General features: G+C 43.3%; 1 protein-coding gene across 1 annotated transcript in view; it reads right to left on the reverse strand.

The window, feature by feature from the left end:
- scfd2 (sec1 family domain containing 2) overlaps positions 1-26,859 on the reverse strand; it is a 93,315-nt gene that overhangs the window by 63,453 nt on the left and 3,003 nt on the right. The window contains exons 3-4 of the mRNA XM_037113688.1: positions 18,562-18,689; positions 12,575-12,750 (exon numbers count right to left, since the gene is read on the reverse strand). Of these exons, the coding sequence (XP_036969583.1) occupies positions 12,575-12,750; positions 18,562-18,689 (304 nt within the window). The remainder of the gene's footprint in view (positions 1-12,574; positions 12,751-18,561; positions 18,690-26,859) is intronic.

The raw sequence follows: 26,859 nt of genomic DNA on the forward strand, positions 1-26,859 counted from the left end.
AGGGTGGGACGACTGATGAGATGTTTGAGGAGCAGTGTTTTCTGTGGGAGAGAGGAGCTTCTGTTGGTGTGGACTATGACCTTTTTAACTTTCACGATGTTTTACATGCACAGAAACTTAGATAGGAAGGACAGGAAGAATAACAGGTCTCCTTTAACAAACCATATGGCGCCTCGGGTTACTTTCTGACTGTTTTCATGGCTAATTTCTTTGCCCGTGTGCTTACTGTGAAGAGGTAGATTTCTCACAGTTGTTGCTTGGTGTTACATTTTCAGTCAGGAGGGGGTGTCAAAATGTTGGCAGCTGTTTCCAATGTGATTATCTCCATGTCACCTTTGGGGTCCATATCCCAGGTGGGTCCTGTATAATAAAGACAGCATCACTGACAATCCCCGGCCTGCCTTCCAAGTTAAGGATGACAGCGTGCCACAGTGTGTACACCGATGTTTGACTGTCCTCTCTGATAAATAATGGCTGATGTCTGGCAGTAAATCCTCAGCCGCCCCTCACCCTTGCCTTCGAACACCGTGAAAATGTCTCTCTTCCTCATCCTCTCCCATCATGTCTGTCCTTGCTGAACAGATGGTAAACACATCACTGATGCCTTGTCTGTCTGTCTATCCTGTGATGCGGCGCAGAGCCTAGCAGCTAAACAACGACTAAACACATCACTGTGGCAGAGAGGCACAACTTCTCCAAACACTAAGACCGTGAGAATTACACTGTGTCACTGTGTGCTTTTTAGTCTTAAGTGTTCAAGTATCCAAAGTAAACCACTTAGCCAAGTTTTAAGTTTATAATTGTTTGTTTAAAAAGACATTTATTTCACTTAAGCACAATTTTGGTGTACTTTATAAGAGAAGCTGATTTTTGCGTCTCATTCCCGACTCATCAAACACTGACGGGAATGTCTGACGGGTCGGCTGCCATACCAAAGCATCAGTTTTGATGGGTTGGGACTGAGACTCGAACAAAATAGCACAAATAGCACCTTTAAGTATTTCCATTTAAGTATTTTCCATTTCAGGACTCTTTATACTTTTACTCATAAATATTGTACCTATTACTCCAATACATTTAGCCGACAGTCATACTTACTAGTACTTTTACAAATTGAGACTCTATATAGGGAACATAAAAGTATTTGTTTTAATTAATAGGTGATAAGTAACATATCAGAACATTTGTCAAAGACTGTTTAGATAAATGATTAATCGTTTGGATATTTTTTTCATTATAAAATACTAACCATTTTAATGGACTCTTCTCAAATGACAGTAAAGCCAATAATTCTGAGGTTTTGACTCTTGGTTGGAGAAAACAGGATCTTTAAAGTCACTTATTTCCTTTTGCTTTGAAAACCAAACGCTTAATGGATTGATTTAAAAAGATCAGATAAGTCCATAATGAAACACAGATTGCCGCAGCCCCTTATGAAACACTTAAAAACTGGTTCCTCTTCAGTCAAAAGGTAGACTTAAATGCTGATTAAATATTGATGCAGGAGAGCACAGTGACACAGTGATTTGCACCGTAACCTCAAAGCTAAAGAGCTTTTGGTCTGAACCCGCCAACCGGTCGGGGCCTTTCAGTGTGGGGGTGCTCTGACTTCCTCCCTCAGTCCAAAGACACACAAAATGCCAAAGCTACATAACGTTTCTTTTAGTAACACTTTACAGAGCCATCATTAATAAATGCTGAATGTACTGCATACATCTAACCTTTAGTTAATTGTGTTTTCACTGTTAACAAACAATTAAATGCTTTATAAACTATTTATTAAGTAACTTTTATAAACACAATTTGCAACATTTTAATGACCATCCAATTAATGTTTATAGATGAACTGCATGTTATTTGATAACCATTTGCAATGTTTTATAAAGATCAGTTAACAATTGTTTAATAAATTATTTATAACGCATTAAATTGTTTGCAACAGTGAAATAACTACTAACTAAAGTTCAATTAAATAAGAATTTACCACATATTAGTGATGTGAAGTTATACCCTTTAACTCTTTTTTTTTTTTAAATAGACATAAAATATGTTATAAAAAAGGTAACATCTGTAGAACAATGGTTTAATTGTTGTTTAATGTTTTCGGATTAAAGACATGTAATTGATTTTGAAATGGATGCTAATAAATATGCAGATTTATGGACTTTTATAAAAGACAGCTGAGAATGATTTGGCATGAAGAGCTAAAACTCCATAAACTAGGTGTTTGTAACAGTTTGGCCACCACTACTGAAGTTAATGTTGTTGGACAAAATATCGCAAAGAAACTTCCACTATAATTTCATGCAGTGTGACATTTTCACACACTTGAGCCTGCGAAAATCACCAAAGAGCTGAGTCAGCGCCTCTCGACACAAACTGAATCTGATGAGCTTTATAAATGCAGGAGTTATTGCAGGTCGTCTGTACTGCATATCATTGTGGCTGAGGGAATTAGTGTTTATCATAGTCATGTACAAAACTGGTTTACTTTGTAATATACAATGACACATTTGAACAAATCAAGTTTCGTCTATTCAGAGAAAGGAAAAACAAACATTACAGTACGAGCACAGTCAGCCAACTGCAGACTGCAGTAAAGCTAACTTGCAAAAATGAAAATTTGATTCTGCAGTTTAACCTCTGAATTGTTATGCTTTAGGCAGGATGTGGAGCGGTGGTTGGTGCAGTGTGAATGAGGACATCTGAACTTGTGATCCTCGCAGCCAGATGTGCAGTAAGATGAGTCCAGGCCTCATTTTCTCGACGTGGATCCTAATAGCCACAACAAGCAGCTGAAAATGGGTTGAAGGCTCATGGCGACGCAAAACATGACCGCCAAAAGTGAACACATATTTATCAAATCATACCCGCAATAATTTATGATGCCTCTACAACACAAAGTATGTAAAAAGCCATAAACATTGTTACCGTCAATAAGGCCCCCCCATTGCCTGCAGTTATATGAGAAGAGGAGCCGATATCACCCCTGTGTGGTTTAGACAAACAGAAACATCATGACTGCAGACATGAAAGAGAGAACACAGAGCATCTTAAATAACTCAGAACAGAAGAAAAAAAAACAATGGGGTGGAGAAGATGGAGGGCTGAGACTGGGAGTAGGGGGTGAGGGGAGCACATGGCGGGCGTATGAGAAACCAGTCTCCTCCTCCTCCTCCAGCCCCTCCATCCCACCTCCCACTCATAATTAGCGGCTCGGCGTCGGTGCTCGTTTTGGGGTTACTTTCATTCCTTTTCGCATTTCCATGAAAACAACAGCGGGACAAGCGGGCCCACATCTGTCTCCAAGTACACCAAGCTTAGAACAATAGAAGAAGAAAAGTGGGGCATGTGAGTTCACTCCAGATGAAAGCTAGAGCGGGAAAACACAGGAATCAGTGAGGTTTTCCCTTGCATGTTTTTAAATCAAGTTTTCCTATTGGATAAACTGTAGTGTGGAAGGCTGGAACAGCTTAGATTTGGCTTCAAGTGTATACACGCTGACAGGCGGTGGAAACTTTTCAACAAAGCTCCGTGGGCCTATTGAAATTCCCTGCTGCAGGATAGTCCGCATGTTTGAGTCATTCCAACACATTCTATGTATTTTTGTCATGTGTAGCTCATTGAGCAGGCTGTACTGTACATCTTTCCATACACTGTATCCAGCAAACATGTGGGCAATCGGTCTCTTTTTGCCATAATTGCACTAAACATAGCCAGTGTTTTGGCATCTGTTCTGACGCATTTCGTACAAATCCATTTACAAATATTTTTCCAATGCGTACATGTTCACATCGGTTGCTCTGGTTTCATTCTCTTACAGGATGTTTCAGCATATGGCTACAGTCCTTTGGATACGCCCTTCTGCCCCATAATAAGGCCATGCACATATAATGAGACACGTTTCTACGAATCAACGCAAAAACAATCATGTTAACAATAAAAATAAAAGGGTTAGGGGAGGAGGAGAACAGACAATCGGAGGAGGAAAAGAAACAAGAAAAAGAGGCATTTAAAAGCAAGACAGAAAAACAAAGAGGGGCACTTAACTACCTCCAGACCCTAGCAGAGAGCCTTGGGGGCATCTCCCCATTCTCTGCACCCTGATGTCAATCACTTTACAATCCGTCCCCCGACAGATGATTTTAATTTCTAGCTCGTACAACATCATTCCAAGAACAACAAAAGGCAACCTTGCCAAACACAAAAAAGAAGGGAAGCTCTATGGATTTTTTTTCATCCACATAGCTCCTAACAAATGCAAATACCAGCTCAAGTTGAAAGCTGAGCTCAAAACCAGATACAGCCAATGTTGTCACGACCTATAAACATCGAAGCGTTTAAAGTTGGGGGGGACTGGGGTCTGTGCGCTCCGGTTGCTCGAATCAATCACTGAAATGCTGATGGACTGGCCTTAGATTGGTCTACCACAAATTTTTCAAACATTAAATTGAATGAGGCCTTCATTTAGAGTCAGAGGTCTGGAACGCCACACAGGTCAAGGGAAAGATTTGAGTTATTATTGCAAACATGACATATCGATTTGACACACGACTGTCAGAGGTGATACACTCACTTAGTCCACAGTGACCCTGCCAAAGATCTACATATGAAACAAATGGTCGGCTCCACCTGATTATACACTCCAACCACTTGGATCAAGCCTGTTGAGCTATGTGGTTACAAGTGGAGCAGAGCCCCAGGGAACTATGGGTAATTAATGACAGAGCAAGGGTGGCAAGAGTCTGTCTCTGATTGACCCGGTTTGACCCTCACTGCTCAGTTACCATAGTGATCGGTCAGCCTCGTTCCCTTTGGGTGACTGGGCGAATCCCTGGGGCGACAAGGTGGTCTGCAGAGTGGGCATGAGTGAACAGAGGGCTGGGGGTGGAGAACAGGAGGAGGTGCCGACTGGGGTTTCAGATGGGTATAATTACACGTTATAGCAAAGAGGAGTCCTTGTCCCACCTTTTGCTCTACGACCTAGGGGGGTCCTACCTCCCCCACCTTGTCCCATTCATCTCTGTTTACAGGACTCAAGTCTTTGCTCATCCTTGGCAGTAGGGGGCACTACTGATCTACTGTGCCCCAACGAGGAACTTTACTGTTGTTGTCCATCTCATCAATATTCCATAAAACCAAATGCTGAACCCAAAGATTCTGTCAATTAGAATTGCTCGTCTGGCGTCTACATCGAAGGAAATTCCCACAGAGATTTGTCATTCATTGCAGTTTCACTCCGAGGTGGAGCCGAGGCCATCAATTGCTTATTTCCACTGAATGTGAATATGGACGACCTTCTTGAGTCTACTCCAGGTTTGCCCTATCTATATCTTTGTAATGTAAAGTGTTTATCTTGCTGGTTTCAGCTCGGTCTATAAAATTTACACTGTGATTACATCAAAAGATTTTTAGATAGCTTTTTTTACAAATATAAAACCAACATGACATTTGCAGTCGAGGTGTCCCGTGCCACTGGGTAACATTTGCAGCAAGGCTGAGCACCACTGACTTATCCAAGTCTAAATCATACATTCATGATCCATCTGCAGCATAAAAACACGGTAATTCTACAAAGACTAGTGGTATACTTGTACAGACTCTTCACCCTTTACTGATCAATCACAATAAAATCCTCAGCCCGGCTAAAAATCTGTAATCTGGCACGAAGGGGTCAAACGGTATCTAAAGAAGATACGCAAAGGTCCTGGAATGTTTCTCTGTCTCCATTTCAGATCAGACACACAGACACAAAGACGCATGTCCTGTGGGCCGTGACCTCCCCCGGCCTGGGCTCAGCAGGTAGTGACAAATGACCTGATAGTTAATCTGTCCTGAGGTGGGGCTTTTCTACAAGAACAGAGCGCCTGTTTGTGACAACAGGAGGTTTAGACACTGTTACCAGAGTAAGCACATTCAAGGATGCACATGCATGAATGCATGCTTGCACACATGGCCGTACACACTTGCTTGCAAGCACATCTGGCTGTAGTTTCAGATGAGTTCATTATGGAAAAAATGCGATGTAAACAGTGACATGTTCAAATGAAGGAAGGGGTCGTGTGCCAGTCAAAGGAACATAAAGGTATGGTGGTTCGTTGGCCAGCTCCGTCTGGGACACTGGGTCATTGTTGGGTCTGTTGCAACCCCCGCCATCTAACCGAATGGTCAGCTTTTTCTATGGCCTTCCATATTAACAATCTAAGGGTGAATGCTGGGCATTGTGGGATTTTCCCCAGTCTGTGGTGTCTTGTTGGAGCATGCTCAAAATCAAGTCTGACGCCAGCAGGCCAAGTCAGCAGACCACACTGACCTGATTCACCAGGGATGGAGAGTGTTAGTGGGCGCTCTAAGAGCCCCCTCTGATCATGTTCCCTAGACCACCTCACCCAAACAGTGCAAAATGACAATAGAGCTCAGTACAACAGAGGTCTGAATTTCCAAAAGTGTGCTTAAGTGGATAGAGGAGTGTGGATGATCTCCAGGAAAGATCAACCGGTTCATTCTGCACATTCGGTCTGAGCAAGTGTGAGAAAAACCTTTGGCCAATGCTGTGAAAGACTGTCAGTTTAAATCCTTCAGAATCCTCAAAAACACATTCGTGAGGAAAAAAAAAAATCTCCAGGCCACATGAAAAATCCTCCTGATGTGAAGGGTTTTGACTCCACAGTTTAACAGCCGCAGTAAACAATAGAGACCAGTACAAAAAAATATCCGCAGATGCACACATGCAACTCGATGCAGAGCAACACCAAGAGAAAAAAGGCAACTTTAAGTAAAAGAGAAAATGTTTAGTGCATTAAACCCTTATGAGCCCATCTTACTCCCTCAGCTATAACATTCAGAGAGCTGTAGCTCTATAATTCTACAGCTATTAACACCAAAGCAATTCCTATTAAGTTTCAGCTCAGTGGGCTGAGATATAGATTTAGTAAAAAGACGCTTAGTAGAACATTTAAAATGCACAACATGCAAATTACTATTGAGTTGAGTAGTGGAGCCACTGAGGTTTAATATGAGGCAACTTGATTGAGCCCTCTTGTGTTCCTCGACAGATTGAGCACAGTCGTGGCCAGAGGGATGGCGAGGCCGTTGGGGATAAGTAATGCAGAAAGCAGAGTGAGCCAACACCTTTCTGTCTGAGCGAAGAGAGGTAATGATAACAGGAAGTGAGATGAGCTGGTCTTGCCCTCTGGCCTAGCAGCCCATCACCTCTGTTAAAAAGGTCCCTCTCTATAAACAGGCCTCTCTCTGCCTATTAAACAGATAGTACATTAGGGCCTGAGCTGTGCAGAACAATGTAAACACAGCCGTCTCAGGGTACCGGCGCTGAGAGAGGCTGGGTGGGGGGAGAAAGCGGAAGAGAGCTTCAGATGGGGGCTATTCCTGGGTCTTCCTGGGAGTGAACTCCATCACTGCTCCTCTCTCCCACTGTAATCCTCTCCAACTAAACACAGGAAGGAAGAGATAGGTAAATAACTCAGGCTTTTCATAAACTCAACTTTCTTTCAGTTTTAGTGGGCTTGTTTTGCCACAAAATAGAGCAGACTGAGCACAGAAGCTCATGCTGTGCGTGTCTGTATATTACAACATGTCACAAACATGTCATATCTAACAGGAAGTGCAGGATAAAGAGCGGAGAAAAAGATTGGACGGACGACAATAGGAGAGAGCCTTTTGTCAGGAGTTGATCAGTCGGTGCGAGGCTCTGCGTTGCTTCAGAGAGGATACATGAGGGGGCTGGATGAGGGAGAATGTGGTACTGAAAGAGGATGGATGGGGAGACAGTCAGTCCAGGTCAGTGCAGATGTGAGGCTGTTAAACAGTGGGGGAACTGGAGAAGGTCAGTGCTGGACATCTCAGGGCATTGCCCCGGAGTCATTCACACCCCTTTGTTACAATCTGCAGCAAAACACAACAACCTCCGACTGTGGGGGCAGCGGGGGACACGGCGGAGATGGAGAATGTCTGAGATGTGGGGGACCGGCTCCATACCCTGGGGAAAGGCCAATTACAGGCTTACAGCCCCCTGTCTGTGGCATGCAGCTCAGATAAGATGAAAGTTACTCAGGACCAATATCTACATTTTTCCTTCTGTCGCCATAAGAAATGATACAATCCAGATGTTGAATATATGACTGCATTTTATGTACTCTGGGGATTGGCGTGCTGCCGTGCAGCTTTACATAAGAGGAGAGTGACACAGGTTTTATCGTTAGGCTACTGACATTCTGCAGACCTGAAGGTTAAGCATCTACAAGTCAGTCAATGTCCAGGAGGGGTCAAGGGATAGAGGTGAAGGGTCATGCACGCACTGACACTGTACTGGGGGGGGTTAATGGAGTATGTGGGTCTCAAGGCTCCAACCTGGCTACATACTCACTGACAACAACAGACATGGACACACACAGCAACAGAGCATAAAAACAGCTGGAAAAAAGAAGAACTTGTAGGTTTGCAGAGTTCCTTGTATAATTTTTAGCAGGTTAAAGTGAAGAATGTCCTCACAGTTCCAGAATGTTGGACTTGATCCAAAATGTACCCATGGATAACCTACTCAAACCTGATGTTCCTATACATTGTTTAATCAAAAAGAGAGACTATTTCTGAGTACTGGCAGCAGCATGTGCAACAGTTAAGGAGCAGTCGCATATGAAAACAATAGCATTACAAGTAATTTTTCAGTCAAACCGACCGTTCAACCGGCTGGTGTTTCCACAGGAACAGTGGAAAAGACATCCGTAAATAGCGTCACAAATTGTGGCTGATTGCATTCAACAGTGGTGTCCATCACCAACATCCAGACAGCAAATCAGGGAATATCTTTTGGAAGAATGGTGTTCCATCGCGCCAATAGTGTTGCAGAGACTTGTAGTTTCAATGTCAAGGCCCAGTGAGACACTTGACACTGGCTTTTCCTTTGATTTGTCTCTCGTTTGAACTGATATCACCTTCAAAAATTTAGATCAGGCTGAAACATCGAAACCCAGACCCAAGATCGTGACAACACAATGGGACCTAAACCAATTTGATTAGTCATTTGGATACAGGCCGCCTCACATCTGTTGTCACATCTTAGATAATGAGAAACAAGTGTATCTGCGATCTTAAATCAGTTGTCCTGGCAACTATTTTTTATTCATTCTCCCCTAGAGGCAGACATTTTCTTTTTTTTTTTTATGGGTGACCTTAAATAATCAGGGCAAATGATTCATTTCCACCGCATACACAGTCTTCATCCACTGCTGTTAATTAATTTTAAGGTGTTTGGGTTCATAGCTCATTTAGTGACAAGTATTTCCGACAAAAACACACACATGCAGCAGAAACAGAGATAACGACAGTTCGAGTGACTCATGGGTGAACGGGACATACAGCCTTGTGCAGCTTTCTGTCTGAGCAGCACTGTGACCAGTAATAACTCGGAGCTTGAATGTTTGCAGAGGCATGCCCTGCTAATCCCAGCAGAGTAAAGCAACAGGCCGGGGTGAGAGAGGTGAGCTCGACTCTACTGCACCGCTGTCATCGCTACCATGTGCAGTGATGTGACACGCGAATCAACAGTGGGCCGGGCAGCACACTCAAACACAATACTAGCTTTAAAAAGTCATTACAAGAAAAAAAAGAAAATGGAGCTGCTACTTCGGCTCTCTCTGGGAGGGATGTACAGTAGTAGCATACATGTTTAGTTTGGTGAGGTGGAGGCCCTGGCTGGGCCGTTGATGGGAAGGTAGAGTGCCTGTGATGTTCTGGGAAGTGGTGAAAGAGGGAGTCTGTTGAGTTTTGCCTTGGCTGCACCACCCGTGTCCAGCGCAGAAACACGTCGAGCATACACATTCTGTAACTGCGGGCTGGAGCCGGACCAAGACTGTTCAATCTGAGCCATTCAGACCAAAAACCTAGTTACATGCCAGACAGCTAGGGCCTGAAGACGCAGGGGAGGGGGGGGGGTATAGGTGCAGGCAGGGAAGCGGTGCCAAGATGATATCTCCCCATCTAATACAAATATAAGTACTATATTGGGTAGCTAATAAATCCTGCAGTCTCCTTACATGGAGTATAAACATTTAGTATCACACTAACCGCATTTATATCAAAATCAAACTAATATGTCAACCTACATAACCACATCTGTGCCACAATCTTATTAACCTCCCAGCTGCAAAACCCTGGCAAGTATATTGCATTTCAAGTAAAGACAAGAAAAAGTTAAATCTGCAAAAGCACAGGTTCATTCTGAAAGGTAGAACGTTTAAAGGAACATTTCACGCAACAGTGAAAATTCAGTCATTACCTACAGTACTCACTCATTTACAGAGGGAGAGTCGGTGCATTCTCCTAAACAACTGAAAAGGCTGCAGACTTGTTTTAAAATGTTAAAAAAATGACCCCCCCCCCCCCAAAAAAAGAAAAAAAAAACCTAAATAATAAATTTGCACCCCTTTCAGAGCCAAAGTGTGACAGTGTTAGCGTGCAAAGTCTGCAGAAGCCCTGAGATTCTGAATTGATTTGAAAAGGTAATATAAACACTCTGTGCTGGTCGAGTGAACCCACTTCTGACAGGATGCACGGTCAGACTTTTAGCTTAGCGTCACAGTGAAGATTTCTCCTTTAAACAAGGGTGTAAAAAAAATCTTTTTTTAAATCAGTTTGGGATTTTTGTGTTCCAGAGACTTGGATTACGCTGGACGGGGTTTATGGAGCCATTTAATGTTTTTTTCATTTGAACACGAGCCCCCAGCTACTTCAGTTGTTTAAGAGAATGCTGGATCACTGTTTTGCGGTAAAGCTCCAGAAATGTTTTGCATACTATGAAACCTTCTCCTCCTGAGCAAAACACTAGGTCAAAAAGTTGCTATCACACAGTATTTTATACAGCGTGTTTGTGTAACTGTTGGGGAAGGCATGAACTAGGCTAGGCCCTGAACCCAATGGCCCTTTGCCTCACTGCCCACTCTACGGCCCCAGTGCACCACGGAGGAGTCGGCCTGAATGAACTCACACTGTCCACGGGCAATGAAGTGTCCAGCTCTGCCCAGGCGTACCCACAGCAGCCCTCACACACTCAGGCAGAGCAAACACGGTCCAACCGCCAGGCCGAGCTGAAAGGCATTTCGTCCCGCCATTTTGTAATGTAATTAACTTCCCTCTGTCTATGTTGAGCCAAAGCAAAAACCTCGCATGGAAATTAAATAAACAGAGGGGGCACAGAGGACACACAACTCATTTCCCTTAATACCTCAATAAAACTCCAGCCCGTTTTGATTGCAAACACCGACCCTCACATCATCCTCAAGGCTTGATTGTGAGATTTGAATCTTGAAGAATGTCATTTTGAACCTGGGCCCAGTGCTATATATACTTTCCTCATGCCGACAACAACAACAGCCTGTTATTAACATAGTCATCGGCAGTTTAACGAGGCCCAGTTCCACCTGTGGGCACAGTCACCAAAAGGCCTGCTAGTTATGAGAATGAAACTGAAAAAAAAAAAAAAAAAAAAAAAAAAAAAAAAAATAGTTGTGAGAAAGTTGTACTTTGAATTATCCAGGTATAGCAGACAACCACGGTGGGGGTGGATCAAAGTGGAGTCATGAAGCAAATGGAAACTGGAACCGTGAGCCCTAAAGTCTTCTTCCTTTATTTAATAAAGCAGGGATGGCCCCAGCTGAGGACCGAGGTTTATGAGGTTGTTTTAAAATTCCAATTTGGCACGGGGTACTGCTGCGAGCTTGTTTTATTTTTCCGTGATTTAGTTTAATAAGTTCCTAAATACTCGGCTGTCCTACTGCTTGCTTTACAGCTTCGGGAATATAAAGAGACTCAATGAAAATAGTAAGGTAAGAGAGTGAGGAAATGGCTCCAGTATTAGCTTTCGGTGCAGAGTATGGCACCATTCAGAAATTTACAAAAACACCAATTGATAACTGCTACAAGAGCTGAAGTGAATGAGTGTGTGGTTCATTCTTACACCCTCCCCTCTGTCTCTAAATCAGACTTGCTCCCTGACCTTCCTACAGTCAAACACACGTGTGCATCCGCCTCTGTTCGCCCCCATAAACTAGACCTCTTCCTCCTCTGAACTAAAAAGCCCTCTAAACAACATGATGGAAATCTGGCGTTGTCGCAGTGTTTACTGGATCCAGAATGTTTTCCCTACAAACACAAACTGACCTTGTTCGCGGAGGAGAGGAATCTGCGTTTTTTCCTGTCTCTGTCAGTTTAACACAACATTCTCGCCACCATCTAGCGAACCACAAGCACCCACTTACCTGCTGAGCATTGGTAATAAAATATTTACCCGAGGGGGAAGATGTGAAGGAATAATTACCAAGCTAATTACAAATTGCCAGTGAATGTGCTGTTATTCTCCTCAATGCTCTCAATGTAACGCTGTGTAGGATATAATGGAAAAACAACATGTCTGCATTCTTTAAGTTATTTGAGCCACATTCTTTAAAACATAGCTGGTATGACATCATATATATATATATGTGTATGTCCCATTCTGAAAGGACACTTTTCACTTTTCCTGCACATATGGATAATACGTTTCTGTAAGATGAGTTCTGACCTGCAGCAGCAGCCTCTCGAAGGCCAGGCAGGCGTCCCAGCGGGGCAGGCCGGGGTGGCGGAGCGTCTGGGCCGTGGCCAAGCCCAGCTGGAGCACCCCGCAGTGACTCTCTAGCGCCCCCCAATTGCTCCGGAACAGCTGCATGTAGGAGCACAGCTGCTCGGGGGTCACACGGCCTGAGAGGAGGGAAGAAGATGCAGTTATTATCTGGGGAGAGATTTGGAGCCGTCACAAGCTCATCAATTAATATTGGACATCACACGGTATATGATATCCACAACTGTACTCTGTTGGCATGATGGTCTTTTGTGTGCCATCTGCCACAAACAAATTAGACTGTACGAGGTGGAAAGGGAGACACAAGCACACACAGTTATTCCTCCTGATTGGAAGAGCCGAGCGTGGAAACTGCATAAATACACAGCCTTTTTCCAAGCATAACAGCCTTTTTATTAACTATCATACACTCGGCTTAGGGCAGAGGGGAATGACTGATACCAAGACAGACCATAATATTATCTTAATGAGCAAAAGGTCTGCGGGCTGGGAGAAAGCAAGAACCGTGAAGAAGAGCGTATGTGAGGCTGTGCCAGTCAGGAAGCAATGATGTTTTTATGTGCAAGCTTCAGGTGGAGAGTAACTGTCAGTGATGTGTTTACATGAGTCAGAGTATATGACTACACATCGGTAAGGACGTGCGTGTGCTTGAGCATGTCTGCATATAGCAGAGGTGCAGGAACACTGATAGGAGCCCCTTTGAGCCTGTCTTTTAGCGATGAATGAGTGTAAGTCAGAAGTTTTCTCTTAACATTTATATATAGGCAGTGGGTAGAGGAGACTTCCGGCCTCCCTCCACCACTCCCGCGAAGATTCACAGAGACACAGGAAGAGCTCCGTAAAGGGTGTAAGGGCTAGAAGGGGGGTGTGCAGGGTGGCCTGGAGGTACAAGGGGCTGGGATAGAGAGGGGGCACACATTAACTCCCCATAAAGCCTACTTCTTCATGTTGATGTTCTGAACCAGCACCAGATGTGGGAGTATTTCCTGTTGGGCTACATGGCCAGTGTTTTCTTTAGCGGGGCCAAACACATGACTAGAAGAGAAACAGACAGGCAGGACGAAAAATGGAGCAGAAAGCTCAAGAATACTAAAAACAATATAGAGCCATGCACTTACGACTAATTATTTTTTTTTTGACCTTTTTAACCTGGATTGGCGACATCTATTGATGTGAAACATCTTCAGAAAGAGGAGTGGTAAGAATCACCCAGGGACAAAAAACTAATTTGAGGGAAGCTGATAAGTAAACATGACAGCAAAATAGAATCCCACTTTAAAAGGTGAACATAAAAGATGCGATATGTAAGAATTGGCCACCCTTTGCACTCACACTCCAAATAGGGGCAGTTTATCACTAGAGTAGCTAACCGCTGCTAACTCTAGTCTGTTGTAACTGTAGCTACTGTTGGCTCAGTTAGCGGTGATACAACCGTTATTTCTTCAAATTCTGTAAATGAAGTTCTGCACTTTACCATGCATCTTTACTTACTGCCCATTTAAAGAATCAGTGTGTTGTGTGGCATTGACCAGGCATCACGGAAGTGTCCACAAAAGGGAACTACGTCTCTCTTCGTTGAAAAGTGGCATTTTTTTGAAGAATTGACTTCAGTCCAGACATATTCAAAAACCTGAAAAGCTCTATTGTGAACATATCCATAGCCATAAAAGCCTGGCAGTAAAACCAAGTTTTGCTAAGCTTGATGTGCCAACCATAATTCAGCACAGAACCAGGAAATAGGTCCAAAGCCAGAGCCAAGCATAATTCCGACTGAGAATAGGCAACCAAAGAATGGTACACTGTTGGCCAAATATAATCAGCCATTACAGCTTGGGTAGATCACATGAGACTGAGTGAGAAAATGTAAGACATTGGAAAAAAACAGAGAAAAGTACTCGAGACAAGAAAGCCACACAAAAGCCTGTTCTCCATTACACAATCAAACCGCGCTGGCTGAGCCTCAGCTCTTATCTATGCCACTAAACTTCCCTCAAAACAGCTCTGTGATTCCTCAAGCATCTTGTTGCCAGATGCAAAATGAATCTCAGGGAGATGATCTGTCAGCTGAGCTATGGTTTCAAACTGGGGTGTTTCTGCAGAAACAGCAGAACTCTCATTTTCAGCCTCTGATAAATAGGACTGTGCATGTATGAAGACACTGCACTGGCGCGTTGAGATGACTTTTTCATGCCAGCGGTTTATATTTGGCAAGTTATACCTTGTAGGCTTACTGTGTTTTGTAGCTCATTTCATTGCTTTAAAAGACATCAGCACATTATTTAAGTTTTTATGGTTTGAACTGTGGGTAAGTCAATCAGCATGTTTTGTTGGGATACATAATACTTCAGCTTGTGTCACTCCTGGGGAGATCACCTAAGATGGCAGAAGAAACCTGACCCTTTTGGCCATTTTAATGTTTCTTCTGGGTACATTTATTGCAGGACTGGCCATAAAACAAATCACATTTTCAGCCCCATGCTATAAACAGTTTGAACTGCTGCCCATTTTAGCCTGATGTGCACAAGTGGCAATTGAGGATCAGTCATGATCAAAGTCCCGAACAATGCAAAAAAAGGGGGCCAACAATGATTTAGTCCCGTTACTGGAAGATGACTTGTATTCTAGGTGTACAAGGTTACTCAGAGGCTAAGTGATGTCTTATGTCAGCTTGGGGCTGAGTGGTGGCTGGCCTCTGCAGCTGGACAGCCTCATAAGTAATTCTACATGGATGGGGGACACAGGAAGGCAGGGAGATTTTTTATTTATGCACTCCGAGAGGAGGAAAGCCCTGGATTTTTTATTTGTGGATCCAGGTTGGGGCCCCTTTCAAAACTCTGCAGCACAGGAGAGGGGAGCACAGGCTACGGAGAGGCAGATTCCCCGCCACATTATTCAGACCTTCTTTATTGTCTCCAGTCATTGGCCTTAAGTTTTGTTTATCACAAAATCTGATCTCATCAGGACCATGTTCATGCGTTCATGTATAATTCATCAAGGCTAATTCGTCATCAGAACTCGTCGATACCATTCATGTTAACAGACCCAACTAGACATTTCAAATATGCTGTCTTCAGCATTCAGCTGGTTATTTCTCTTGTGTTACCGTGTTAACCCTGTTATTATCAAAATTTAATTTACCTCTTATGTGATGGAGAAAGAAACGCATTGACATGTGAAATTCTTTTACAACTTCACTTCACTTTTTTTTAAGTCATCAATTTTAAAAAAAAAAAAGTACACTGCTTCATTACCTGGCCAGTAGCGATACTTCATAAGCACAGGCTAACATTAGCAACCTGTGCTACTATACTGCCAGTCTGCACTGATATTAGCAGTGCGATACCAACTGCAGCAGCTGGACCTGATTTACATTATGGCAGTCTTATGGTATCAAAGCTTAGCAAGCTAACATTCACTACTGGATTACAATTCAAGAGATTGCTCAAGTTATTAGGATTCAACCTCTGGGGACCATGATTAAGATTTTCAGTCTGGACCAGAGGCTATGTTAGACTTTGTTTTTCATTTTCTATTGATAGCAAGATGTAGCTTATTTAATAGTTATTAATTTTCAAAAACATCTCTATCAGAAACAAAATATATACAGAACAATATACAGATAATGCATTTCTACAGGCATGTAGCGAAAAGATGATCAGCCAACATGCAGTTACTTTTCATGTTTTTATATCCTCACTATTGCTTTGTTTTATAGTAGCATATAAAGCTCTGAAGCTCTTCAGTACGTTGAATGGTGTACATGATCCAGCCACGACACATGATAAAAGTGTCAATGACTGATGGCTGTGATGGTAAATAATATGGTAAATAATAACTGAGTTCTGTGATGATGTTTTCATTTCATTTGCTCATACACAGTTAATATAATGCCTTTTATGTCTCAACGTATTCTTTTCCTTTGTTCTAACAAATTACAGACGGATATTCATTAACAAAATGGAAGCCATAAATCATTTGGGAGATGAAGTACTAAGCTTTTTTGGCATTAACAAAGGCACTCTGATTGTCACTTAAACAAAGATTCAAAAAGGAGAGATGATATTGTAAAATATGAATACTTAATTGGGCTCTTGTGATATTACACACTCCCAAACGAAATGACGAATGCCATAAATATTCTGCTTGATTCTCGCTTCTCTCTGCTGTTAAAGCCTCCAAAGTGCACCACAGGAAGAAAGGTCCTGTCAGCACATCTCATTTACACCATGGTATCAATGCACATGATATTTACACAAACTGCATGCCCTTGTGACGCATGCGTATGCATACACACACACACACACACACACACACACACACACACACACACACACACACACACACACACACAGATGAACAGATAGGATGGACACACGTTTAAGGACGATGAAACCAAAGCTGTCTCACTAATTCCCTGCTAAGAGCAAAAACACCCAAGACAAACACTAGATTCAGTGCAGAACCACTTACACATCTACACACACACACACACACACACACACACACACATGCACACAGCGAGGGAATTTCATCATCCCACTGGTGCTCTGAGAAACCTGACGGGTCATACTCAGGCTCTGAGAAATGGATTATTTTCTCTGTCTCTCTCTGGATGATCTTATCCTGTTGAGATGAAAAGAAGCCAAGTTGGGCTGAAGTGGATGTGAGAATGCGGGGCCTGGCTTGAGGATCCTGATACTGTATTTTTCTCCACTGATCTGCATAAACCTACCGGAGTGAGAATGTGTTGGGGTTACGAGTGGAAAGTTCTCCTCTCCTGGCGAGTGAGTGGGCACTGAGAGAGCAGATAGGTATTAATGCTAAGCTTTTTTTTTTATGTTCATGGGGTTTAGTCTCGGTCTCGTATGAGCGGAGCAGAACGCTGATGGTGGTGCTGCTGGGCAGGATGGGAAGTGTGTGGGGGTGAGGCTCAGGGGGCTTCGTGGAATCTGGTCCTCTGCCAGTGGGGTATAAAGGTTCAGTGTGAGAGGAGTCTGACAGTGCCCCCTTTTCTCTCATTCTCTCTCGCAGGGAAGACATTAAGTCAACAGACTGTCAGTGTGCAGGTGGGAGCAGCTTTAATGTTACACCTTCTTCACACTCTCTTGTGTACACTGTCACTCCTGATCTCTTTCTTCTCGCTCTTGTTATTGGTGCATTTGTCTAAATAAATCCTAGCAGCCATCCAGAATTAGAAGGACTGCTGTTTAGCACAAATGTGTTAAGGAAAACCACTATGTGTATGCAGATGCTTGGCAGAGTGTGTGCGCACGTGTGTGTGTGTGCGACCTCCAACATATTACAACCTGCTTGTTACGAGTGACAAGACCTTCTTTACCTCACAGATTATAGGAGCCGAGGGACCACACTGCCCCTCCCTTTTAACCCAGACCCCTTTCTGCCAGATGCTAGCATGCATATTAGCTGTGTGTGTGTGTGTAAGTGTGTGTGTAGTACATTCATTACCTACGTGAATCAAGGGGTAGCGTAAAGGTGAACTTGCACGAGGGCACTGTATACTTGTGCATGTAATTACTTTATTTTTTTGCGTGCCTCCACATATTTTTACCCCTTGCTTCGGCCCCCTTTTGCTTCATTGACAAACAACAAAAGTTTTCAAAAGCAGTGTGTGTGCGAGCGAGCATGTGCGTGTTTGTGTGTGAGTGTGTGTGTGTGTCATAGAGCCAACATGTGGTTCAGATTTCCTCTGTGGCCACATGGGCAAACGCACGGCAAAGGCAGAGAAGTCGGAGCTCAGTAGGAGGCGCTATAGTTCTGCTACAAAACACTACAGCAACGTGACCTTTACTCGCGAGGCTTTTGCTTTATGTGAACGCTCATGTTTATTAAATTGTTTTCAAAGCATTTGGTGTAACTATGTCTTTTACTTGTGTGTTATTTGTTGCATAAGTGGGCATCATGTTCCTTACCCATGCTCATCTTGATTGGCAGCTTCTCCTTGCTGGCTGTTTCCACTAGTTGCCGACGGACCTCCATCACTGCCTCTTTATGTTTATTGGTCAGCATGGCCTCCCATAGTGACTGTGCTGCAGGTGACCTGGAGGGTAAAACAATCAAACAGGTCATTTGGTGAAAAGAAAATTAAAACACAGTTTTCAGTCATTTTTAAGCCAAATCTCCAACATTTGCTGGTTCGAGCTTCTTAAATGTATGAATTTTCTGCCTTTCTTTGTCATTTATGATTCGAAAATAGCATTTTTTTGGGGGGGGCGGGGAAATGCTGCAATTCTGTTCTGTTGTGAAGCTCCAGAAATGTTTTGTGAACTACACAACTTCACCCTGACTCTCCATTGGCATGGGGGTGAGTTGATAATGATCAATGAGAACATGGACTGATTAATCATGAAAATAACTGGCAGATTAATCAATAATGAAAATAATCATCCGTTGCAGCCCTGTTTCAGAGGTTGTGCAGCGGTTGTCAGCACTAACAAGCAAAGCAACCGTTTCTGCTCTTGCTGTTTGTTCAGAGCGTGCAGGACTCCCAAGTCTGCTCTGAACAATAAACACAAAAGGACAACATGGACGTGATTGAGCGCTCGTCTCAGTGATAAAGCGACTGCTGGTGACTCCCCTATGGGACCCCTCACAGGAAAAAGCTGAAATTAGCGGAGGGGAACAACAGGAATGTTCTCAATCCACCTTAAACGTGTGTCTGCAAACATTCCTCTAAACTGATCGGTGCTGTCCTTACATTAGTGGCAAAACAACAGAGCCTGGAGACAGAGACGACTCCTGATACCATCTCAGTCCCTCGTCTCATTATCCGCTAGGTTATGAAACACGCTGATCCACATCTCTGATGGCAGACTGAGGACAAGGCATGTTTATAAGATTATAACCATCTGCCATGAACAGTGAAAACAGCTTCAAGCCTTCCATGAAGGAATCAAAAGAGCCTTCATCATCAAGTGACACTTTTTCTTATAAATCAGATCCTATATCTGAATTCAAGCTGTGAGCATATTTAACATTTCTGTCTCCATTGGTCTTCTCTGAGATTGTCCTGTTAAAAGGCACTGACACTTTGTTGGCTGGATAAAATGGCATCAGCTGCCTACATCTACAGCCTACACGTCCATGCCTTCGCCTTTGATAGCTGGGCTGACACCCGTGGACATGATCTTCTGCGTCCTCTCAGGATTGACCAGAAACTGCAGAGAGACCAAGACAAAGAGAGAAAAGGGGCTAAGGATGTACGGAGAGAGGGAAGGTAGGAGGGAGCTCGTTGACAAATCCACTCCGTTTTTCTTTTCTTTTTCTTTTTTTTGTAAAACTTTTTTCTCCTCTCGCCTTTTCTCCTTTCTAACTGCTGCCATGTGTTTAATATCAGATGTAATCTGTTCCAGACCTTGGGCTGGGGCTGGATGGGGAGGAGAGGGGCTCACACTGGGGCGGCCGCCATCTTCACACCAGAACCAGACACAAAGACCGGCAAACGCTCAGCCCAGGGCAAGAGTCTGATGTAGAAACACAGTTAAAAAAAAAAAGAAAGAAAAAATACATATTTGATGAGAATGTCTTGATTTACTTAAGTTGTGATTCAGACATGAATACAAAATGTAGCGTGCTGCAGTCATTCGTCAAGAGCAGTGACGTGGTGTGATTTCTGGAAAACACTTGATCCCTCACAAAAACACTTCATGAAGTATCAGAACTGCTACGATTATGCAAACCGTGAAGTCCTGCATACTTGTCATGGCTGGAATACCAACACTGTGACTTGTCCAGGCCATATGTGAGCAGCCATGTGTATGTCTGTGTGTTCATGCATCTGTATATGCTTGCACACAACCCCTGTGCATCCGTGTGTGTTCTTGGCTGACGGAGGGCCATGGTGGAGTGTGGATGAAATATGGTTCTAATTTGGCTTTTTGCCCACCCAGCCCCCCACAAGCCAGCCCACTCCCCTTGGACTGGACTGCTTTCCCTCGGCCATTTGGTCAGACGGAGGCGGGGACCGGAGTCGGGTTCAGGGGTGAAGTTTATACTGGCAAGGTGTGAGACAGGCTCCATAACCCGCCAGGAACCTTGAGTAACTACTATACTCTGGACGAGAAAGAGAGAGAGAGAGAGAGAGAGAGAGAGAGAGAGAGAGAGAGAGAGAGAGAGAGAGAGAGAGAGAGAGAGAGAGAGAGAGAGAGAGAGAGAGAGAGAGGGTGGGGGGTGGGTGGGTACGGTGTGCTTGGCCATCTGGGAGCGTTAAGTGCAGTGTGGCTGTTTCTGTTGAAGAGGACGCTCCGATGCAGACTGAAGGGGGCACTCTTGCTCCTGACTTGTGTACACACATCACATTGGAAGTCCTCTTTGGCCAACTTGGACAGGATGAGTGGGTGTGTTTGGAGAGTGTGGGTGTTTGTGCCCAAACTGAATTCCACTAGATGTGTAATGAGTGGCGTACCATTAAAAAGGCTGTTGAGCATCGAATACTATAGCTCGAAGGAAGACGTGCGTACCGCGTGAAAGAATGAACACATATGCTGCCATTTAAAGTGATGAAATACCTCTGACCCTGTCCAAGTCATTAATGACTGTGGGGGTGGGGGATGGTATTCCTGGAAGAGTGTGATACAACAGAAAAGAATTACTCCAACTGTTCTGACTCAGGATTTCTTAAATCTACTCCCCATCCTGTGGGCCCCTCATCACTGGGTCCAACATGTATGTGTATGCGTGCGCGCAGGTTTAAGTGTTTATGTCTTTACTCTGACGCTCCCTAACATAATCAAGCTTGTACTGTAAATATGGTATTCATGACATGATTCAGAAGGGAGTCATGCGATTGATGAAGTGTCTTTAAAGGGTCAGCATGCCCGTATTGGAAAAAAAACCCACATCTTCTCAGTTACCTCTAGTCTAGCTTCATCATACAATTTGTATATATTTTTTAGATAATTTACTGTAAATGTCCCTGAGATTTCTGCTGTAGCACAACAGAAGTGAATGATAAAACTTGTTTGCGGTGCTGAAAAACATTGAAATATAACATAACAGCAACAAAATCTAGGTAGGAGGTACAACTGTAATGGTGAAAGACAGAACACAAAAGCTGTGGTTACATAGATAGTATTACTTCAACACTATTGAATTCATTCTGATTAGAGATTCCAACTTGATTGCATACACGAGTGCTAAATAAGGTCATCCAGTAAGTCAGTCCTTATCCAGTTTACATGCCCCCAAGGCATTTGATCAGAATCTAACTTCCTTGACATACGCAAAGTGGATCTGCCTGCTGCAAAGCATCTAATCTAATCAATATTTGAAATCACTTTTGGAGTTTGTCAGCTTCTGTACAACAAGTCACATCTAAAAACTACACTGTCCTACAGCGTATATTAATGTTACTATCTTTAATGCGATCAAGGGCATCCAAAGTCCACAGTCAGCAGACTGCACAAGCAGACTGTAATCTGTTCCCCGGTACAGATGATTCAGATGATCTGTGCAATTTCCAACAGGTCTGCATGTTACATATCCAGTCTAATAGAATTGTGCAAGGTCAGGCTTGTTCCTCAGCAAGATAATTTATGGAGTGTTTTTAATGGGGCAAAACACACTGTCCGTTTCCTGTAAACATCCTCATGTACATGAGAGAGAGAGAGAAGGACCAAAACCAGACCTGGCCTTGAGTGTCTGTGTGTCCTGGCAGGAGGGACAAATGACCCGGCGGATTTATGGAGAGAAGACGAGGAAGAGGAGTTCCGCAGGAAGCGGGGAGAGGAGGGGAGATACAGATGAAAATCAAAACACACCAACACAGAAGTGGCAGGAGCTCTGATTGGTCAGTTTCACACTACATTTCAGGAATCCACATGCTCTTCTAGTAAAATACATTGTTGTTAACATTCTTTGTGATTACAGTTCCTTTTTGAATGAAAATATTCTGTTATTACCAAATATACTGACATAAGATAAAAATACATTTATCATTTATGTAGTAGAATTATGTCAATTTATGGTGGAAAATCTCAGGTAAACAAAAATGTAGTGAATGTCAATCACATTGAAAATCAGAAACCTTCTTCCTGTGGGAGAAATGACAGGATCTGTACAAGCGTGATTGAAGTCTCTTCCTCCCTCATTTGGCTAGTTTACCAGTTCAAATGAAACCCAGCAGCAGGGGCTCTTTTTAGAAGTGCTGCTGAAGGATGTAAAGTGCCATCTTTGGGGGCGTTTTATCCTCTTACTGAATAAATGCCTGCACACTCAAGTCTGTTCTGTAGTGAAAAACAAACGACAGAGTAGAAGACGGCATACAAGACAGAATGGGTTTGTTATCTCAGTCTTGATGGAAACACGGAGTACACGTTGTTCAGGTGAAAGTAATCTATGTGATTGATGTAGGGAGGGTTTCAGAATGAGATACTTTCTACACTGCAGAGGAAAACAGAATTATATGTAGGTAGGAGAAGAAACACAGACATCTGAAATAAAGAGGGGAACATGTCAGTTCACTCAGTTCCTAGGATATGGCTAAATCTCTGCATCTTCAAAATCAACAGATATGAACACTATTGCTAACAATTCTGTTATCATTGACCTTTAGGGTAACTGATAAAATCAGTGAGATAAACGATTAGATGAAAGCAACCAATCTTTGTGACGCAAATGGCTCAGAGGGAGAATTGGCTCGCTTCTTTTAAGTGGAGGGAGAAGGCTTCAAAATATTAAGCCGGACAACTTTAATTTAATCTTCACTGTATATTGCAAGAATGACAAAAAACAAGCACAGATTGTTTCTAAATTTGATATGGATAGGGCATAGCTGCAATTTCCATCAAGTAAAAGCTTTATTCTCGAAAAGAAAAAGGATGTATTTGTTGGCATTACAGGAAAGTGCTGTAGGCTCAGCTTAATTGAATTTTGGTAAAAAAAAAAAAATTAAAAAAAGAGTAAAAACTCTCTCTGTGAACGCCAAAACTTCCAGACTGCTAGCTGCACAGCCAATTGAGCTAAGTTAACAGCAGCAGTTAGCGTTTTACTTTGATATGCTACCTCCTATTTGTTTTGAGCATGAAGTATGTGTATTTTGTTTCCAATTCTTACATATTGCACCTTTAAGTTGTTCCAAGATAGAATGTCCGGAACTAATATCCTGTGTACCACGGCTCAACAGATTTTGTTATCCTCAAAACACACTCACTAGGCAGGCTTGTATGGAAACTCATACAATACTGTAAGTAATGATGGAGGAGCGTTGTTGTTTGGGCTATAAATCACTTTAAACTAAAAGCATAAGTAAGTATAGAAAAGCAAAACAATCCCTGCTCTGTAAGGAACCACCATAGAATGAATGTGGCCACTTTCCAAACCCTTTCTTTATTCTTGGTGAGGTAAAAACAGGGTTAGCTGTCCTCCGCTGCCTGTCATTTGCTCTCTCCTCTCCACACTCCACTATCTATCTTGCTTTTCCCATACAGCCTGCGCTGGAATAAGAGTGCATGGCTTTTTATTCATGCTCATATTTCCCAGCTGGGACAGAAATAGGTGTTTTCCCTCAATCCTTGGTGGTGCTCATGCAGGAGCTGCTGGCCAGATTTGAGGAGATGGCAGCCTTCGCAGTGTTTTCTCGTGGCAGGGTGCGGTCGGTTACTCTGCCTGGCTGGAGCTCAGCAGCTCCTGAGGCAGGCCCAGAGCACCTTGGCCACCCGTACTCAGCTCTGCCCACATGCACACACACCCACCACAGGATCAAGGTCGGAGGCGGCCAGATGACGGGGGTGCAGGGTTCAGCCTGAGACTGAGGGAAACTTGGTGCCCTCTGCCAATGGGGTTCATATGTCCTACTCAGGATCACAAGGGCCGTGCAGCCAAGCACAGCAAATTACACAGACTGGGCTGGAAGGTACCTGACCACAAACACACACAAACACACACAGAACACCACTCCCAATGCCACTTTCACTCAACATCCTTCTATATACTGCAAACTGTGCATCCTGGCACTTTTTAGTGGCTGAAGAATGCCATAGTATAAGAACGGAGTAACAACAAAAAAAGTGCACCAGTGTGTGTAGGCGTACACACCCACGCAAAGTATACTCTCTTTCTCTCTGCCATGACTACGGGAACCACAGAGTGAAAGTCAGGTTGCAGGATCAGGAAAATTCACACCAGGTTATGAAAGACAATACGACAGTAATTGCAGTAAGTGCGTGGGGTCTTGCTAGCAGGGCAAGAATCAACAACCACCCACAGAATGTTTAAGACACAGTAATCTATAAAAATATCCTGGAATTACTGGGGGAAATATTGTACAAAAGGTCCAAATTAGGCCCGCACCTAATATTTAAAGGCTTGAGCTGGTCTACACAACAAAACCAATCAAAACACACTGTGGTAGAAAGCTAAAAATAGCTTAACAAATCATAGGTGTATAAACATACAGTAGGAGGGAACTTATTATATAGACAATCAAACCACACAGAGCCAGTGGAGTCTGGTGCTTTGCACAGTTCACATCATTCAAAGAAAACAATCTGTTTAAGAATTGTGTGCTTTTGTATCTTTTGCAGACTTTGGAGAGATTAAGGTCTAAGTGCAGTACACCTCTAAAAACATGCAGTTGCAGAGCACCGTTCTGTGTGGTGATTGACATAAACTCGGCCTATGCTGAGCTGGGCACTTGAAGGCAATTCAATAAAGTGGGGAAGTCTAGGCTTCGTTCTTGCTGTGCCTCGGCAGCACTTCAATCTCCTCAACATCTGTGATAAGGCTCAACTGGGCCATCTGCTCAGAGATAGCACAGGCAATAACACACCCTGCTGATCCCGCCGGCCCCGATCAGACACACACTCCGTACAGACACAATCCCCGCCACATTACTTATTACTGTCAGCAACACTTCTACTTGGTCTGAGTGTTTGTGTCTGAACGCCTGCTGGAACTTGTATACAGCATCCGAACCGGCCATCCAAATGCTGTGAGATAAAAGTGTTTGGCTGAGACCCATGTTTGGTAAAAAGATCTGGGACAATGATTGCAAACACCGCCACTGGGACCACGGCCACCAATCCCTCCTTGGGGTGCTTTGTCACCATCACTTAAATGTTTCCTTTATCTGATTTTTGCACAAGAATTTGCTTGTATATGCAGGATTTCTCAATGCACAAAAACTAAAAAAATAGGATCGACTCGTTCCCCACGCCAATGGATGAGTTTGGTTTACTGATTTTTTTCTGGTGTGTCACATTTAACGTCACAAACCCACTGGGAGAAACAGGAAAAAGTAGAAAGACTGTGACATTTCAACATCCTTAACTTTAAACTGTCATATTATTATGCCAGAAAGAGCGGCGGGGGTGGATGGTCCTCGCCGTCAGCCGGCGGATGGACAATTTTTTGTGTGAGAAGACCGTGGCAACCCACAAACACCCGCTATAAAGCAGCTAACATTGAAAATGACTATAGTGGCGCTGAGCTAGCAGTATAGCGGCACAGCGCCGTTGTTCCACAGTCTGGGGAGAACCCTGATATCCAAGTCTTTCATATTATTTGAATGCAGATGTGTTTCTCCTTCCAGGCATATCCATATGTGTGCTTATCTTATCCTATGCATGTGTCTCTACCCCAGGCTTACAAGCTGTTGGCTCGACAACACACTGACCATAAACAGGCAAGAGGCCTTGTGTCACAAACTGTGACGAAAAACCCCAATTGATGCATATTCTCATAACATTTTACTGATATCCAGAGAATGCTCTAAAAACCTGAGTAATATCGGTATATCCTGCATGTCTCAATTATAAAATGCTTTATTTGGAATAAGACCTTCTTGTGAATATTCAAATGATATATGTTGTTTACATTACCAGTACACCATATAAGTATTGTTGCATTTGGAAAATTGTTGAATATTATTATGCATGTAAATGTAGTCGATCTGAGAGGGTAAGCTTGTTGCAGCCGCACCATGCATACAATATGAAAGCTTTCATCTGTTTGCAGTTCTCCTCAGCTGTGTTTGTGTAGCCAAGACAATCAGAACAACTGCAGTGATTTGAGACATGATTTGTGGGTGTACTGTAGGTATCTGTTTGACGTTTGCCCCAGACCTGAAAGCACTGCATCCGAGGGTCGGCACAACCTGCCCCCGCTGTGCTCATATTATCTGCTACAGTAAACACTGTCTAAACAGCCCTGACTAGAAAGATCTAAGACTGGTTCCATTACAACAGAACCTCCCACCTAGCTCAGAACTTTCC

The sequence above is a fragment of the Acanthopagrus latus genome, chromosome 11 (assembly GCF_904848185.1).
Source record: "Acanthopagrus latus isolate v.2019 chromosome 11, fAcaLat1.1, whole genome shotgun sequence".
Classification (NCBI taxonomy): domain Eukaryota; kingdom Metazoa; phylum Chordata; class Actinopteri; order Spariformes; family Sparidae; genus Acanthopagrus; species Acanthopagrus latus.